At 36.1% G+C, this 13,428-nt stretch overlaps 1 protein-coding gene across 1 annotated transcript in view; it reads right to left on the bottom strand.

The window, feature by feature from the left end:
- LOC135750231 (uncharacterized) overlaps positions 1–13,428 on the bottom strand; it is a 98,234-nt gene that overhangs the window by 10,355 nt on the left and 74,451 nt on the right. The window contains exons 44-53 of the mRNA XM_065269009.2: positions 11,681–11,734; positions 10,923–10,976; positions 8,327–8,380; positions 8,073–8,180; positions 7,883–7,990; positions 6,890–6,997; positions 4,690–4,743; positions 3,400–3,462; positions 413–466; positions 212–247 (exon numbers count right to left, since the gene is read on the bottom strand). Coding sequence (XP_065125081.1) covers positions 212–247; positions 413–466; positions 3,400–3,462; positions 4,690–4,743; positions 6,890–6,997; positions 7,883–7,990; positions 8,073–8,180; positions 8,327–8,380; positions 10,923–10,976; positions 11,681–11,734 — 693 coding nt within the window. The remainder of the gene's footprint in view (positions 1–211; positions 248–412; positions 467–3,399; positions 3,463–4,689; positions 4,744–6,889; positions 6,998–7,882; positions 7,991–8,072; positions 8,181–8,326; positions 8,381–10,922; positions 10,977–11,680; positions 11,735–13,428) is intronic.

The following is a 13,428-nucleotide window of genomic DNA, read 5'->3' as shown; positions in this document are numbered from 1 at the left end:
TGTATGTGTGTGAATGTTTATCTTCAGTGGTTCTCATACTGGCAGTGTGAGGCTGTTATGTCTCCGATCAGCATCGAGCAGTTTAAACAGACACATAAAGACTCATTTTTTTTATTACAAGCTGCAGAGGAACATCTGTGTGCTGATGGTGAATCTTTAAAACTCTGATCTGACTCCAGACTAAACACTGCTGTGAAAAATCAGATCTTACCATCTCACCACGACTTCCCTTCAGACCTCGGAGGCCCTGAGAAAAATCAAACATTGCAGAAATTATTTCATTTATCTTGCATAATTGTGAATTGTGCAATATTTGAATAACTATTTCAAGCACACAAATAAAACAAACCCATTGATAGAGTATGCACGATATTATAATCAATTAATCAACTGTGCTAAAGACGTAACTCACAGGCTTTCCGACCGGACCGATCATTCCTGCCGGACCTACAGGACCCGAGAAACCCTGAGAAAGACAAGAGATTTTTTACATTTTTTGCATTTGGCAGATGTTTTCATTAAAAGTGACTTACAACAAGGTATACATTTTTATCATAGGTATACATAGGTATAGGTATATAGGTTTACAACAAGGTATACATTTTAATTCTGTCTGCAACAATGCAATTTAAATTAATCGTCATTTATAATCCACCTTCACATAGAGTAAATTTCGATGAAGATCTTAAGAGTCTCCTGTTGAATATTGATAATTGTACAGAATGTATAATAATGGGCGATTTCAATATAAATTGGCAGGAGAAAAATAACAGCAGAACAAAGCTGAAATTATTGATGGATAAGTTCAAATATAAGCAAATGATAAACAAACCTACAAGAATTACTAAACAAAGCGAAACATTGATTGATTTGATTTTTGTAAATAGACCAGAAAGAATAACTAAAACTTATAATCTGATCACAGGGCTTAGTGACCATAACATGACATTAGCTGTTAGAAAGTTAACTAAAAAGCGTTTTATTAATCATAATAAAGCAGAGAATAAAATGAAAACAACAGGAATTCCCAAATCAAAAATAAATTCTTTCGAAAATGAGCTAAATCAAATTAATTGGAATAGTATTATCGCTGAGACAGATTTAAATGTGAGTGCATCCAAATTTGTCACTAAACTAAATGATGTAATAAATAAGTATACAAAAACCTGGACAAAAAAAACAAGGAAGTATTCTCTACCATGGTTTAACCACGACATTTGGCTAATGGCTAAAAAACGTGACCTTGCACTTAAAAAGTCCTTAAAATCTAGGAATAATATTGACCATCAAATCTTCACTGGTCTCAGGAACAAAGTCATAAGTGAGCTGCGTAAAGCAAAAACAAAATATTTTATAAAAATGATAGAAGATGCAAATGGAAGCAGCTCTAAACTATGGCAACATATAAATAAGATGACAAATTCTAATAGGAAAAACCTTCAAATTATAGATTGCCTTAAAATTGATGATAATTATGTTACTGATAACCAGTTAATTGCAAATGAGCTAAACAAATACTTTGTCGAATCAGTTTACGATCTAGCTAAACCTTTCAAGGGCAAATTACCTCATGAGAATAAAGTTCAGCCTAGTAGTACAGATCTCTTACAAATCAGAGAAGTTTCGTGTGACAAAGTAAGGAAAATTATTGTCAAAATGAAAAATTCTACATCAAGAGACATACATAATCTCAATGTTTCTCTAATTAAAAAACATCTAAGCAGTTTGCTCGATCCCATTACTTATCTTGTAAACCAGTCAATACAGACAAATACTTTTCCTCAGAGCTGGAAGACTGCTGTTATAACTCCAATTTATAAGTCAGGCGATAAAGATCAAGCCTGTAATTATAGGCCTATTTCCATTCTCCCTGTTGTTTCTAAAGTTCTGGAAAAAATTGTGGCGGAACAATTAATAGAACATCTTGAAAATAACAAATTGTTGCATGCCCAGCAGTTTGGGTTCAGACAAAAACACAGTACAGAAACAGCAAATTGCTTCTTGCTAGAACAGATTAAAGGTTCACTGGATAAAGGGAATGTCGTAGGCGCTGTGTTTTTAGATCTAAAGAAGGCCTTCGACACAGTGGACCACTGTATTTTATTACAGAAATTACAACATTTCCAACTTTCACCTGCAGCTCTCTCATGGTTTAAGTCATACCTGGAGGGTAGAGAACAATGTGTTAAAGTAGGAACCGTTAAATCCAACTTGAGTCTAAATGACTTAGGAGTGCCTCAAGGGTCAGTTTTAGGACCACTGTTGTTTTCAATGTATATAAATGATCTTCCAGATTGCTGTCAGGGTGTAAATTGCCAGCTTTATGCTGACGACACAGTTATCCATGTGTCAGCAAAAACAACTGCACTGGCTGGGCAGCAGTTAACACAGGCACTACATAACATCTCAAGATGGCTTCAGCTGTCTCATTTAACTTTAAACGTACAGAAAACTTTTTCAATGTGTTTTTCGATCAACCGGAGGTCCCCTGACAGCATCTTTGAGGTTCATTTAGACCAAGAACCCATTCAAGAGGTTCATGAAACTAAATATTTGGGAATTATTTTGGACAAACACTTGAAGTTTCAAAGTCAAGTAAACCATGTTTGCAAGAAAGTGAAATCAAACTTGAATTGTTTTCGTTTTATTAGAGGGCATTTGTCACATCACGCGGCTTTATTGTTTATGCATGCTATGGTTTTTTCGCATTTGTCATACTGTATTACGGTATGGTCACAAACATCAGCGTCCACTCTAAAACCAGTCACCTCTCTTTATAAACAGGCAATTAAGATATTTGATAAAAAACCTATGAGATGGCATCAGTGTGATATCATACAAAAACACAAGCTTTTTACTTTTGAAAATTTTATAAATTTTAGTGTTTTGAAATTGACTTTTAAATGTTTGAACAATTGTGTGTCACCACTGTTTTCGGGCCTCATGGAGAGGCGTCAGGGTTCTCTTAGACCCTCCACCAGAGCCTCAGCTAGTGGGGATTGTGTGCTCCCGAAGCTAAGAACATCTTTTGGACAATCTAGCTTCTCCTTTAGAGGGGCTACACTTTGGAACTCTCTCCCCACTGGATTTAAACTGCAGACCAATATTAACATCTTTATCAGAGAGCTAAAACAGTGGCTTAAAACGGGCCAAAGTTGTTCTCATGTGTAACTGTGTTTGTTTAGTATACTGTGGTTTTAGTTTGTTTTTTAGTTGTAAAAGCCTCCTATGGACAGGTGTTGAAAATTAGCACACGTGCTATAACACTTTGTACAATGCATCTGGTTCGTCCAATGTCTATTGCTATGTTCATATTAAATTAACTAAATAAATAAAAAATAAAAAATCATTATGTGTGATTATGTGAAATAAAAAAAGACTATAAAACACAGGACTTACCAGAACCCCCATTGGCCCTTTGGGTCCAGGACCACCGGCCAGGCCCAGATCTCCGTCTGGACCCTAAAACAATAAAAGATTTTAAAGTTAAATCTTCCAAATATGCTTGAGTTTTGTATAACTCAACAGAAACACATAACCACTGACTTACATTTTGTTTTAAAGGCACAATATGTAAGATTTTTGCATTAAAATATCTCAAAACTACTAACATCTAATATGTTCCTAATTGAACCCAAATGTTTTAGCAATGCTTCAATCCACAGAATATCCACAGAATTTAAGTGTTCTGCCCCATTCATAGGACATCACTTGCCAATGGTGTCATGTCAAAGTTATCATTGGTTTCTGCATTAACTGCCTTAGAAACCATAAATTTGTTATGCAGGGTTTACACCAGACGCAGTAGACACGGCAAGCATGAGTGATTTACATGTTAAGTCAATGCAAAGACGCGATTAAGCATCCTGCGGTGCGGCACATGCGGTAAGCGCGAATGGCGCGTAAGCGCGACATGGATGGCACGTTCCGTGCGAATTGAGCGTTGCCGAAGGAAATGCACGAGTTGAAAAATCTGAACTTCGACGGATTTCCACGCTAACCAATTAGGACCTTGCTGTAGTAGTGACGTGATTACAGGAAGCGAGCGGATTGGCGGAGTCTCAGCGGAGTCGCAGAAGCCCCTCCCATGACGCGAATTTCCACGTGAATGTCTTAAATAAATAAAATTTCACACGCAAATGAAGCGAGTGACCTCAAATGTTCAAGCGTCCAACTATGCGCGAGTAGCACGTTTTTGCCGCCTCTACCGCGGCTGGTGGGAATGCACCTTTAGATTTCATATCTAACTGCGCAGACCAATCAGCCAATGACATCATCATATACAGTTTGATGTCATAGGCCATAGAATCTGCGCAGTGCTGCAAACATCTTTAATGCATCTATTTATTTAAGTATTTATTTCAATACTTCATCCATTAACATGATTTGTGAGTCCTGTCAGATCGATTCTTATCGACATTGAAGATTACAACTCCCATGGTTTCATCCTTTTTAGAAGCATCATAAAGCTTCACCTGCTGTTGTTGATTTGCGACCTCTAGCGGCAGAAATTACATATTGTCCCTTTAAATCTGTTGTCTTGTGTAAGTAAACTAAACAGTTTAAATTAGCAGGGGGAAATTTGATAATCAGAAATATTCAACAGCTTTTGCTCTTGATCTGATTCAATGTCTTGTACTGGATTGAACTCTTCATCGTGTGATTATAGCTGTGTCAGGAGCTTCTCACCTTAGGTCCTGAAAATCCCTGGAGTCCAATCATACCAGGATCACCCACATCACCCTAAAGGACATAAAACACATCAGCATGACTGAGAAGAAAGCGTGTCAACATTTAAACCTTAAAGGACTGAAGACAACTTCTTGTTTCTGTACTTTTCCAGACACACCGCAGCTCACATACTGTACTCATGAGGAGCCCCTGACATTTTCCTGTCTGAAACATTCACATCATCCGATCTCACACACACACACACACACTAAGAGGAAGTTCGGTTATGTCGGCCTTTCTGTGGAGGGAAGGGAATTCTGTGTCAACATTCCCAATCTCTGGACTCTAAAGGTGAGAGCTCTCACATACTTAAACATCCAGACCATTTACAGACAGGTTTGTAAGATAATATTCCGGCTCCGTACATATGAAATTCCAGCTCTGTTTTGGGATTTATTATCTTTTGAGTTATGTAAGTAAACTGAGTAGGTTGCTTTTCTCTTGTTTACTCAATGATCCCGTTACGTCCACTCAAAATCCCCCTCGCATGCTGTTTCGAGACTAAACATTCACTTACATAACCGCTTCTGGCCGGAGCTCTCGTCTCAGGAATGCCCATGTCATTATTTCTAATCTTTATCACATCCTAACAGAAGTATGAACGGTTATGTTGAAGCTTATCCAAACTTAGCCCAAAACTAAATCCTATTTGCATTCAAAAAAATGACTTTCTTACTTAGTAGTTTTGTCTTGTTGTCAGTACAAATTTCTAAAAATTATTAAATCAAGATGCATTTTCTTGATAAGCAAAAAGAATGTAAAATAAGTCTAGCTTTTAGTCAAAAAATGTAAAATGTAAGTGAATTTGGCTAAAAACAAGCTAAAATATCTGCCAATGAGGTCATGATTTTTTTATGAATTGTTTAATTTTTCACATTTTTTCAAGTGTTTAAGAATAAAGTAAACTTATTTCAAGATTTTTATCTTACTTCTTACAGATCCTCCCTACCTGTTTTCAGCAGAAATTCACCTACGTTTTATACTTTTTGTCTAAAAACTAGACTTATATTTTTAGGTCATTTTGCTCATCAAGAAAATGCATCTTAATTTAAGAAATTTTAAATATTTGTACTGACAACAAGACAAAAATATCAAATAATAAGTAATTTTTTTGCAGTGTGATCATTTGTAGAGCCGTCAGTCTCATAAAATACTTCAGATCCAATCTCATAAATCAGAGTTTTCATAAATCAGAGTTTATTAAGATTTCAAACCACATATGGATGCAGTTTGGATCAGGTTTGTAAGAAAATATTTGTGTTTGTTTTTTTAGACTACCAATCCAAAATACAAATCCAGAGTGACTTTTACAAGAGGACTGATGTGATTCCAGGGAAGAGTCAATGGATTTGGGATAATCTCATCATCATCAGCAGGACGGCTGCGGTCGTTTCTCTCTACTCCCTGAACATTCCCCTGTCAACAAACTGTGTAAAATGTCCTCTGTTTTGGTTTATAACTTGTAATGGCCAAATATATTTGTGGTGCTTATATACATATCATTATGAATGAACATTTTGGTAATACTTCACTTAAAAGGGCCATGTCACAAGATTTTTTTTAAGATGTCAAATAAATCTTTGGTGTCCCCAGAGTACATACGTGAAGTTTTAGCTCAAAATACCCCACAGATAATTTATTATAGCGTGTTAAAATTGTCACTTTGTAGGTGTGTGCAAAAATGTGCTGTTTTTGGGTGTGTCCTTTAATATGCAAATGAGTAGATGAAATGCAAACACGGATCACCATAATGGTGGTTTGTTGCAACTGAAACTCAATTGTGTTGTGAATTATTTTCTCTCTCTCTCTTTCTCTCTGCACTAAATGGCAGTGCTGTGGTTGGATAGTGCAGATTAAGGGGCGGTATTATTATAATAAGAGCTCCTTATGACATCATAAGGAGAGCCAAATTTCAACGACCTATTTTTTCACATGCTTGTAAAGAATTGATTACCAAAACTAAGTTACTGGTTGATCTTTTTCACATTTTCTAGGTTGATAGGAACACTGGTAACCCAAGTATTGCACTTAAACATGTGCCCCTTTAAATAAATATGTATATACCATGATATATATTTTAAGATCTACTGTAATGTTTTTTATTTTAAAAACGACAAGGCTGACAGGGGTAGGTGGTGGACAGGAATGAGAAACTCACTGTCTCTCCTTTGGCTCCTTGGTCTCCTTTTATGCCCTGGTCTCCCGTCGCCCCTTCCATGCCTCTTATGCCCGCTGCTCCTCTGTCACCGGGTAAACCCATCTCACCCTGCAGATGTCACAAACATCCCCGTTCAACAATCACTGAACTGAAGTTATGTTCACAATAAAATATTACAACACAGTACATAGTGCTATTCATGGGTCCATTTAGATCCCAAATCTCGAGATCTGACCTGAGAACCGAGCGAGAATGGGTCTAAAAGTTTCACGTGTGCCTCAGACAAGGGTTGGGTATAATATTTAAATAATAGTAATTTAAATTGAATATGTTTTTGCCGAACTGACCCAAGAAGACCCGAACTATCTTGCATGTGTTTGCCGGTGTCCTTCAATTTTAAATGCATATTTTAGCACCTACCTTGGTGTCGTCGTCAGATAACAAAGTGAAATAAATGAAGCAAGGTGCCAAATTGAATGCGAGGCCACCTGGGTTTTTGGATGCGGGTTCATGCTTGGCTGCAGACTGCACACATAACTGTGCCGTTTATATTCGGATTAAAAACTGGGTAGTCTGAGCCAATGCTGTAGTGGGCAGCGCTCCGACATGTGGTGCTTTCGCAATTTTGGCAACCCGAGTTCAATTCCCGGCTCGTGGTCATTTGCCGATCCAATACCCTTCTCTAGTCCCTGTACTTTCATTTCCTCTCCTCAACTCACTGTTAAATGAAAGCAAAAACTGGCCAAAAAAAAAAAATGGGTTGGGTCGATCAAATTTTCTGGGTTTGTCTCGGGTCGGGTCTTTCACTTAAAAAAATTATTTATGCACCTCTGGTTCGGCTAAAAAGTGATGCGGGTCATTTTGGGTAGGGTACTTTTCTTTGGACCTGTGAAGACCTCTACTGTTTACTGCACACTCATTTATAAAAGAGTATTTGAAACAGTACACGTTGACACTCGGACATGTCACTTTAGAGAGAAATGTGTTTTTGACCTTTAACCCCACAGGTCCTCTCTCTCCCACAACACCAGGAAGTCCAAGTTGTCCTCGTAGACCAGGTAGTCCCGCCCTCCCCTCTTGACCTGTATCACCACGCTGACCCTAAAAACATCAAATCACAAGAGTTTTGATTTAGGAATGTGTGTGTCAGTGAGATTATGTTGTGTTGGGAATTCACTCTCACCGTACGCCCTTTAGATCCAGGGACACCTGGTAATCCGGGAAGACCAGAAAGCCCGTCGGATCCCGGGTACCCCAGCATCCCCCTTGGTCCAGGCGAACCCACAGGACCCTAAAAAATATGAGAGAGATAAATAAAACAAGACCTCCTTAAAGAAACTGCAAAATTGGTTTGAGTTTTTTAAACATTGATAATGTTGAAAAAACAATTAAATCAAATTAAATCACATTCCAAGTTGCATTATAATTGAATCTCACCTCCAGACCTGGTGCTCCAGGAAGACCTCGGGATCCTTTCTTACCAGCAGGCCCCTAAACAAACACTGACATTATTAAATATCCTCATATGAATATTTTCCATGACAGCAGTTCAATACCTATGAACATTTCTTTTGAATAAAAAAAATGACATAAGATGATAAATAATCATCTGTAATCCACGAGTTTAGTTTGACATCACTGCCAAAATATTTTCTCATTCATCTCTGTAAGCACATACATTTTTGTTATGCTTTTAATAATGAAGGAAAAGCAAATAAGATTAAATTAAAGTCACTGTGGGTGGCCAAAGTCTTTTTAGATTTCTCAAAAATATCTCTTCGAACTGTTCATGGATATTTGAATCTGCGGTCTTTGATCTTAACTTCTTCGGATAAATTTGCAAGAATGAGACGGATGGATGAAAATAAAACAAGCAGAGGTAAATAGAGAGAGCTCTCTGTTATACAACCACACAAACCACACAAACACATGCGATGAGCTGCTTAGGCATTTTAAGATTGATGTCACAGACTAGGACTAAAATAGTACAGTAGTGTACTGTTGACTGCATACAAATAAAAAAAATGTCTTAATTGTTTGGCAGTGCAATAATCATATATTTTTTAATCTGCTTAAATTTGGATCGCATTTAAGTTGGTGGTGCAGTCCGATCTGTAATCCGATAATCAGGAGAAAAGTACTCATGTAAACACATGAATCGTAGTATTTTCTCAATCGAATGCAAAACACCTTTTGCACATGCGCAGAACAATTGTGCTTAAGTTTATGTTTTATATTTATCTATTATATCTAGGGCTGTCAATAGATTAATCGCGATTAATCGCATACAAAATAAAAGTTTGTTTTTGCATAATATATGTGTGTGCACTGTATGTAATTATTTTGCATATATAAATACAAACACATGCATGTATGTATTTAAGAAACATTTACATGTATGTATATATATATATAGATATATAGATATATAGAGATATATAGAGATATTTTATATTATATTTACACATTTAAAAAAAATTATACATAAACACATTTTTTTTTTTAATTTATAAATGTAGTATGTGTGTATTTATATATGCATAATAATTACACACTATAAACACAGAAATATATTATGCAAACTAATTAATTGCGATGAATCTTTTGACAGCCCTACTTATATCACATGGTTCTCATCACAGAAATATGCAATTGCAAGGCGATGGCAACTAGGGCTGTCAAAATTATTAAATAATCGTCTCATCGCAGTTGTTTGACCTCATTGCGATGATTTCAGATCACCACAATGATTGCACATCTCTCTAAAAAACACAAGGGGGAGCTGCAGGAATTGATTTTTTTGCAGCCACTACATGCATATGGTCCAGTACTAAAATGACCTTGCCTGTTCTGGTATAGTTTATTTTTATTGCATTTTTATTTTCAGGTATTTTTTAAGACACTTTATTGCATTTATTTCTTTATTTTTGAAAGATATATTCATTAAATAATTACTTTTAAATATGTGTTTTGTGTTTTAATATTTACTGCCAGGTAAATCTTGCAAAAGATTTCATTTAATAGTGAAATTATTTAGTGAACAAACAAAAATGTATGAGAATTAAATGTAAAAAAAAACCCATATAATCAATCATAATATTCCTCAAAGCAAAAAAACAAACAAAAAACAAATAATCATCACAATCGCCATAATTTATTAGGCAATTAACTGTTAGCCAAATTTCATAATCGTGACAGCACTAATGGCAACACACATTATTAAGGTAAGGGGGTCACGCACAGTACTTTCAGCAGCATTCATCTTTTATAACATTACATAAAGCAATAAAATAGCATTGTGCCTTTAGAAAAGTGTGTTTTCTTTGCTTATATCTTCTTAAGAACTATTTTCTCCAACTCAACGTTGCTTTTGAACATTTATCCAGAGATAAAGCGTGAACTTGAGGAGAGATGCTGTGCACTGCGTTGCCAAGTCCTCTGCTTTTTGGCAGATTTGTACTACTTTTAAACTGTTTCAGTGAGTTGATGTGTTTCTGTGAGTTAAAGATGAAAGGATTGCGTTTATCAGTTATTGGTATTTGGGCTGTGAATATTGTGAGGCTTTTGGGCTAGTTTGAATGTCCATTGTTCTGGTTTTAATACGAGAATCTGGCAACCCTGGACGTTCAGTTCGAATGATATAGAATAGGCATGTAGACAAACATTTAAATCAGATTGCAATGTTTAAGGTGCATGTAAACTGTACTGTTGTAACCTGCAATCAGATTAAATTCAGTCAGATTTACAAAATTTTGTGCATAGCCACTCAATCACTGGTTTATTCATTGCACTGAAAGTAAAAGCTTAAGTTGAATGCATTGCATTGTGGGATACGCTATAGCAAACAGTTTGCTCTGTTATATAAGTCACATTTTGTTACATGTAGTAGTGAGTCATCTGCTTACACCATGCATACAGAAACTTCACATACACATACTGCACAAAGTATGTATAGTACAGTAGCATGATGATATTTCATTTACTGGGTACAAAGATTAAAAAACACACATATACACTAATATAACATTCATACCTGTTTTCCTTTCTCACCATTGGGTCCTTCTTGACCAGGTAAACCAGGAGATCCCTAGAAAAAAATCCATCTTTAATTTCATTACGTAAGCAGACCTCTGCTACAACACGGCGTGCTTCTGCTTGTTTAAACAGTGTTATAAAACACAACAGTCAATGTTACTGGAGCTGTCAGATGTTTATGTCGTTCCTCACTGGATTTATATTTGTATTTTATTAACATGTATTCATTCAGCTGACATTAATGGCTCATGCTTCACTCCAGCTGTGTGGCCAGGCTCCAAAATCCACAAATCCAACGTTTGTGTCAAATTTAGTGACTAACGTTGGCCCGTAACTTTATTTAAACAGTAAGGCAACATTATATGATTTATATGAATGTTAAGAATGATAATCTGATGTAAGTGATATGAGTAAATCAAATCCAAGACATATTAACTATCTATTAATAAAAACCTATTTTATGTCTTCATTTCACTTGAATTTATACATTTAACTCGTATTTATAATATCAATAAGTGATTCACAGTGTATTTAAACTACCTAGACTGCATTTTAAGGGTTCATTGAGATATTCCTGAAACAAAAGCTTACAGTAGCATCATGTCAGCAGGAATTATAAACATATTTCATTCAATCATTAAATGTTATTAAAATTTACAAAACTTTTTGTCTTATAAATCAGACTGCATCTCAGTTAGGATGTGAACAGTCGACCGCACAGCAGTTCACTTTGTTTTGGACACTCATAAGACTTACAGGAGATCCCTGCTGACCGGGTGCTCCTCGAACCCCAGCGATGCCCACGTGACCCTGAAACACACACACATACAAACACACATCACGGCTGTGTTGACATAACAAATATGAATTTTAGTGCGGCCTGGAAATTTCTGCAGGCAAATGTATCGGCTATCCATAACACAGGGCAATTAGATCAACTTTCATTACACAGACTGTAAAGAAAACATCAGAAGTACAGTCAACAGAAAGAGAGAGAGAGACACAGAGAGAGAGAAAGAGAGAGATTTTTTATAGATGTGATTGGTTCATGTGTCTGGTTGTCAGGGCTTTGTTACAGTAGAAGTTTAAAGGATTATTCTACTTTGATAAAAAATAATTTACTCACCCCCATGTCATCCAAGATGTTTATGTCTTTCTTTGTTCAGTCATGAAGTTTTTGAGGAAAACATTCCAGGAGTTTTCTCCATATAGTGACTTCAGTGGACCTCAACAGTTTACAGTTTCAACACAGTTTCAAAGGACTCTAAACGATTCCAACCGAGCTATAAGGGTCTTAATCTAGTGAATCCATCATCAATTTCACTAAATTGATTTTTACTTTTAACTACAACTTGTCTGTCCCAGCAAGTGCAAGATGAGAAGTTGGCGTTACATATGTGAAACGCACACTTGTGGACCATTTTAAAGAATAAACTGACACAAGGATATTAATTAGCATCATTACACATACGACAACGTCTGAACGTTCCTCTTTCTCCACATTTGTAAACACATTTGTCACATGGCTAGTGCAAGATGAGAAGTTGTGGCTAAAACTTTTTTTTGTGTAAAAATGACGATGGTTTCACTAGATAAGACCCTTAAGTCGCCTTTCCACTGCACGTGACATTTGGAAACGATTGTCGGACTTCGCCCCCTAGTGGCAGTCGTAATGAAGTTTCAGTTTAATCGTAACATGGGAGAGAAGCTCATTCCAGACCAAGAGGCTTCATTATAATATTTACCATAGTGGAATAAATAAATGAATGCAAATGAATGAAACGATAAACAGCTATGCATATACAACAAAGACTCATTTTTTTGGAGAGAACATATGGAGACAAGATTAAAATAATAACGTATACATATTCAATTAATAATATCAGTAATCAATAGTTTTTTTGAAGGATTCTGTTAAACAAAAATGATTAAATCATTTTCACCTCGCACACTGTTTTGATTGGAAAACACTGAAATACATCACTTTTGTTCAGTGATTCGCATGCGGTGTAGTTGCACAAATTAATTTTTTTACTGGAAATCTGGTTTTATGCCTCGGTTGGGAACATTTAGAGCCCTTTGAAGCTCCATTGAAATTGTAATTTTAAACAGTTAAGGTCCACTAAAGTCCACTAAATGGAGAAAAATCCTGGATTGTCAAAAAAAAAAATTCTTCTCGACTGAATAAAGAAAGACATAAACATCTTGGATGACATGGGGGTGAGTTGCAAGTTTATCTGAGTTTATCTTATCTTAGGGGTTAAAACTATTTTGTGGCATACATACATGCATAACTCATCATTTCATTTATGTAGTCACTTGGCTATTTCTAGGTGGTTGCTGTTAATAGTTTCTCAGTCATTAGTTGTGTCCGAAATACCCTCAGATCACTTGAATAGGTGAGTGAATTCAGACACCAATGCCGCTTTTCCATTGCATAGTACTCCACAGTTTGGTTTGGGTCGGGTCAGCTTACTTTTGAGAGCTTTTCCACTGGGTGCAGT

The sequence above is a fragment of the Paramisgurnus dabryanus genome, chromosome 21 (genome assembly GCF_030506205.2).
Source record: "Paramisgurnus dabryanus chromosome 21, PD_genome_1.1, whole genome shotgun sequence".
NCBI classification, from domain to species: Eukaryota; Metazoa; Chordata; class Actinopteri; order Cypriniformes; family Cobitidae; genus Paramisgurnus; species Paramisgurnus dabryanus.
The sequence above is the reverse complement of the archived record's forward strand: the minus strand, read 5'-3'. Positions and strand labels throughout refer to the sequence as shown.